The sequence below is a fragment of the Daucus carota genome, chromosome 1 (assembly GCF_001625215.2).
Source record: "Daucus carota subsp. sativus chromosome 1, DH1 v3.0, whole genome shotgun sequence".
Lineage (NCBI taxonomy): Eukaryota > Viridiplantae > Streptophyta > Magnoliopsida > Apiales > Apiaceae > Daucus > Daucus carota.
Genome location: NC_030381.2, coordinates 10,828,805 through 10,834,430, shown reverse-complemented (window position 1 = coordinate 10,834,430; position 5,626 = coordinate 10,828,805). Strand labels below are relative to the sequence as shown.

General features: G+C 38.4%; 1 protein-coding gene across 1 annotated transcript; it reads right to left on the bottom strand.

Moving 5' to 3' along the window:
- Nucleotides 1-3,253: 3,253 nt before the first annotated feature.
- Nucleotides 3,254-5,098, bottom strand: LOC108201050 (uncharacterized). Its single transcript, XM_064090007.1, has one exon. It carries the CDS (start codon nucleotides 5,096-5,098, stop codon nucleotides 3,254-3,256), a length of 1,845 nt encoding a protein of 614 aa, XP_063946077.1.
- Between the last annotated feature and the right edge of the window lie 528 nt (nucleotides 5,099-5,626).

Genomic DNA, 5,626 nt, shown 5'->3' with positions numbered 1-5,626 from the left:
CTGATCCATTCGGGACCGACTTTAAAGTTAAATATTAAATACACACATTACGAGAAACTTATGGGGCTCCGAGCTTTGTCTGGCACGAAGTACGAAAAAATAATGCTTAAGTCAAAATAATTTGGGGTGTTAAAATTATCCGGTGTACACCATTATCGATACGATAAATAATAATAAAATATTCATAATATCGTTCCGAAATTCTGTCACGTAAATCCGTACACCAGATAGGGAAAAGTTAAAACACGAAAGTTGTTCAGAATGTCTCAAATAACAAACTGGCAAAATTTTCCCGGAAGCCCCCCGGGGTTTAATTATCGAGTAAACGGGTTTAAAATCAATTAATAATAATATTTTATAATATACTTAATTAAATCCTTAAATCATATATCAAATCATATAATAATCCATAATTTACCAGGTAAGTGCCGAAATTCTCCATATTTTGATCTGATCATATAAAAATTATAATCTTACAAGTCATAACACACATAGGCAATCATTCAATAAGTCACTTAACATCTAATTCACAATTAATTCACAAAATATTCACATACTGATATAAATAAATACACGTCGAAATCCCGGATATTACATCCTTCCCCCCTTAAAAGGATTCTGTCCTCAGAATCTGCTAAGAAAACAAGTGAGGATATTTCTCACGCATATCACTTTCTAACTCCCAAGTTGATTCTTCAACTTTTGGGTTTCTCCACAATACTCTCACTATCTTCACCACTTTATTCCTTAACACTTTTTCCTTCCTATCTAGAATCTCTATTGGATTTTCAATATAAGACAAATATGCCTGAAGTTCTACTGGCTCGTATTCTATCACATGCCTAGAATCTGGATGATACTTTTTAAGCATCGATACATGGAAGACGTTATGAATATGCTCCATATGTGGGGGTAACGCTAACTCATAAGCCACTTTACCAACGCGCCTCAAAATCTCGAATGGTCCAACGTATCTGGGACTCAGCTTTCCTTTCTTGCCAAATCGGGATAGTCCTTTCCATGGCGAAATCTTCAGTAATACAGGTTCTCCTTCTTCAAATTCCATATCCTTCCTGGCCTAATCCGCGTACTTTCTCTGACGATTCTGTGCTGCAATCAGTCTTCTTTGAATGATTTCAATAACTTCCCTCGTCTGCAGTTCTGGCCCAAGTAGTTCGCGTTCTCCTATTTCATCCCAACATACGGGTGAACGACATTTACGTCCATAAAGAGCTTCATAAGGAGGCATTCCGATGCTGGCATGATAACTGTTGTTGTATGAGAATTCCACTAACGGTAGATGGTCGTCCCAATTGCCTTTGAAATCGATAGCACAAACACGTAACATATCCTCAATTGTTTGAATAGTCCTTTCGCTCTAACCATCAGTTTGTGGATGATAAGAAGTGCTCATATTTAATTTGGTGCCCAAGCATTCCTGAAAGCTCTTCCAAAATCTCGAATTAAATCGTGGATCTCGATCGGATACAATTGAGACTGGAACTCCGTGACGAACGACGATCTCCTTGAAATACATATGGACTAACTTGTCTAATGAAAATCTTTCGTTAATGGGAAGGAAATGAGCTGACTTAGTTAGCCTATCTACAATAACCCATATGGCATCGTGATTTGCCTTTGTTCTAGGTAACCCAACTATAAAATCCATTGCAATTCCACTCGGTCGCTGGTGTTCTGCCTTCACTCTTTGACACGTATAACATTTATTTACCCACTCTGCAATCTCTCTCTTCATATCTGGCCACCAATAATTCTCCTTCAAATCTCTATACATCTTAGTGCTCCCGGGGTGAATTGAATAAGCGGAACTATGTGCTTCACTTAAAACTTCATCCTTCAACTCCTGTACTGGTGGAATCCATATCCTAGAAGAAAATCTTAGAATACCCTGATCATCTTTCTGGGTACAAAGCTCTTCCCCAACTAAATTATTAACATCCTGTTCCATTACTGTCTCTTGACATTTCCTTATCTTTTCTAGTAACTCTGGTTGAAAAATCATTGTATATAATCCAGCTTCTGAGGGTTCACTCACTCTAACTTCTATTTTCATCCTTTCAAATTCTCTATATATTTCCTTGGGTAACGTCAACACATTCAGTCTTTCTTTTCTACTCAAAGCATCTGCCACTACATTTGCCTTTCCAAGGTGATAATTGATAGTGCAATCATAATCCTTTATCAATTCTAACCACCTTCTCTGCCTCATATTAAGCTCTTTCTTCGTAAAGATATACTTTAGACTCTTATGATCTGTGTAGATTTCACACTTTTCTGCATATAAATAATGTCTCCAAATCTTCAATGCAAACACTATGGCTGCTAGCTCTAAATCATGTGTAGGATACTTCTGCTCATGGGGTTTGAGTTGTCTAGATGCATAAGCAATGACTTTGTCATGTTGCATCAACACACAACCCAATCCCTTATGAGAAGCATCACTATAAATTACAAAATTCCCTTGCTCATCTGGAAGTGATAACACTGGGGTTGATACTAACCTTTTCTTCAATTCCTGGAAACTTTCTTCACACTTTTCAGTCCACACAAACTTTTCTTCTTTCCGGGTAAGCCTTGTCATTGGTACAGCAATTCTTGAGAAATCTTGAACAAATCTTCTATAATAGCCTGCCAAACCCAAGAAACTTCTGACTTCTGTTGGTGTTCTTGGCCTTTCCCAATTCATAATTGCCTCGATCTTGGAGGGATCTACTTTAATTCCTTCTTTACTGACTATATGACCTAGAAATTGAACCTCTGGTAGCCAGAATTCACACTTTGAAAACTTAGCATACAGCTTCTCTCTTCTCAATGTCTCTAAAGCCATCCTTAAATGGGTTGCATGATCCTCAGTGGTTTTGGAATAAATTAAGATATCATCTATGAATACAATCACAAATTTATCCAAATATGGTTTAAAGACTCTATTCATTAAATCCATAAAAGCTGCGGGGGCATTGGTTAATCCAAAGGCCATCACTAAGAACTCATAGTGGCCATATCGGGTTCTAAAAGCTGTTTTAGGTATGTCTTCCTGTTTAATCTTTAGCTGATGGTATCCTGATCTTAAATCAATCTTCGAAAAACATCTCTCTCCCTTCAATTGATCAAACAAATCATCTATACAGGGTAATGGGTATCTATTCTTAATAGTTAACTTATTGAGTTCCCGATAATCAATACATAACCTCATACTACCATCCTTTTTCTTCACAAACAACACTGGTGCTCCCTACGGAGATACACTGGGTCTAATCACTCCTTTTTCTAATAATTCTTGTAACTGGGTTGCCAATTCTTTCATTTCTACTGGTGCCATCCTATACGGGGCTTTAGATACTGGTTCGGTTCCGGGTGCTAAATCTATTGCAAATTCAATTTCTCTGTCTGGTGGTAATCCGGGTAACTCATCTGGAAATACATCTGGAAACTCGTTTACTACAGGAATATCTTCAAGCTTCACAAGTTCTCGACTCTGATCAGTTACATACGCTATATAAGCTTTACAACCTTGACGTAATAATTTCTTCGCTTGAATCATGGTCAGAAACTTCTTTACCTGTTTCTGTCCTCGAAATACTATCATCTTCTCATTTGGTGCCCTTAACATTACCTTCCTATTACGACAATCTATTTGAGCATTATGCTTCGATAACCAATCCATTCCTAAAATAACATCAAACTCTCCTAACTTGAAAGGTATCAAGTCGACGCAAAATTTATTTCCTAAGATCTCAACTTCACAATTCCTATAAACTTGACTAACAGGGACACGTTCCTGATTAGACAACTCTATATTCATAACCTCATTAAGCAATTCTGTAGGACAATTCAACTTAGGTACAAAATCTTCAGAAATAAACGATCTAGTAGCTCCAGAATCAATCAAAACCTTGGCAGATAAAGAATTCACAGTAAGCGTACCTGCCACCACATCTGCATCCTGGACTGCATCCCTCATAGTCATGTTGTAGGTTCTTGCCTTGGGAACTTCTGGGACTATTGGAGTGGATCCCATAATTCTAAGTGTAGGGTTACCTGGAGATGGTAACTTGCAATCCTTCACCATGTGTCCTGGTTTTCCACACCTAAAACATGTTATTCCAGCTGCTGGAGTCCTATTGGGCTGGTTCCTTGCTGGTTGATCTCGAATCATTGGGTTCCGTGCTGGTGGGTTTTGACATTCCCTAGAATAGTGTCCCTTCTTATTACACTTATAACACACCACATTCAATCTATTACAGATTCCCCCGTGTCTCTTTCCACATATCTGGCTCTCTGGCAGTGGAGGCCTTGGTTGATTTCCAATAGCTGGACGGTTACCTTGTCCACTACCACCTACCTCTGGCTTCTTAAAAGTGGGATTTCTCCCTTGCTGGAATTTCCCTTTCTTCGGGTTGTTAAAATTCTGAAACTTCCCCTGCTGAAACTGTCCTTCATGATGCTCTGGCTTACGCTTCTTTCCCTCTTTCTCCTTCTGAGACATTTCGCTTTCCGTCTCCGCTATCATTGCCTTCTGAACTACAGCTGCATAAGTATCTAATTCCAATATGGCTAGCTTTCCCCTGATCCATGCTTTTAAACCCTGTTGGAATCTCTTAGCTCTTTTCCTGTCGGTATCTACATAGGTTGGAACAAACCTAGCCAATTCAGCAAACTTTTTCTCATACTCAGCCACAGACATGTCCCCTTGCTTCAATTCTAAAAACTGTAACTCTATTCGATCCTGGAGAAATTGAGGAAAGTATTTTTCCAAAAATAACTTCTTAAACCTATCCCATGTAACATTCTCTGTCTCTTCCATTGCTCTTACAGACTCCCACCAATAGGTGGCTTCCTCCTTCAGATAATAACTAGCAAACTCAGTCTTCTGCTCATCTCTCACTTTGACTAACACAAATGCCTTTTCAATTTCCTTCAACCATACCCTAGCCTCAATAGGGTCCGCTGAACCCTTAAACTCTGGGTGATTAACAGACTGAAAGTTTTTGAAAGTAACCTGGGGATTAGCCTGCCTTTCCTGCTGCTCAGTCAGGTTGGCAGTCTGTTGGGCCAAGATCTGAAGAATCTGGGCCATTGTAGGTTCCGGATTGTTATTATCACGGTTGTTTGCACGGTTTTGTCTTCTGGGAGGCATAGCTCTGTAAAGAAACAAGCAGTTTATTTAATCTCTAAAACTTTTAACAATTGTTTTTATAAACAGAATATTTCTTTTTGAAAACATTTTTGATCATTTAATTAAATAAATCGCATGCTTCTTTACAGAACAGAGTGATGATGAAAGAGACAGGGTACAATAATATCACAGGGTTTATATCAGGTACAATTTGCATAATAAAACAAGTGCGATATGTAAAGTAAGTAAGACAGGTGCAATAAAGTAAAAGACAGTATGAAAAGGAAAAGTTCTGATATATATAAAGAGCTGGGGGTACATCAGCGCAAGCGCTTGTCAAAAGTAAAACATAACATCCATCCTACACACTAGTCAGCACCGCTAGTCTATACAGGGTCAAAATTGGCTGACGATATACTACACACTACACACTAATGTACATGGTACCACCATTCTGTAACTACCACCGTCTAACTCTAAGGAAAAGTA

What these genes read in the sequence shown, in the direction of transcription:
- LOC108201050 (XM_064090007.1), bottom strand. Translation starts at nt 5,098, where the DNA reads ATGGCCCAGATTCTTCAGATCTTGGCCCAACAGACTGCCAACCTGACT.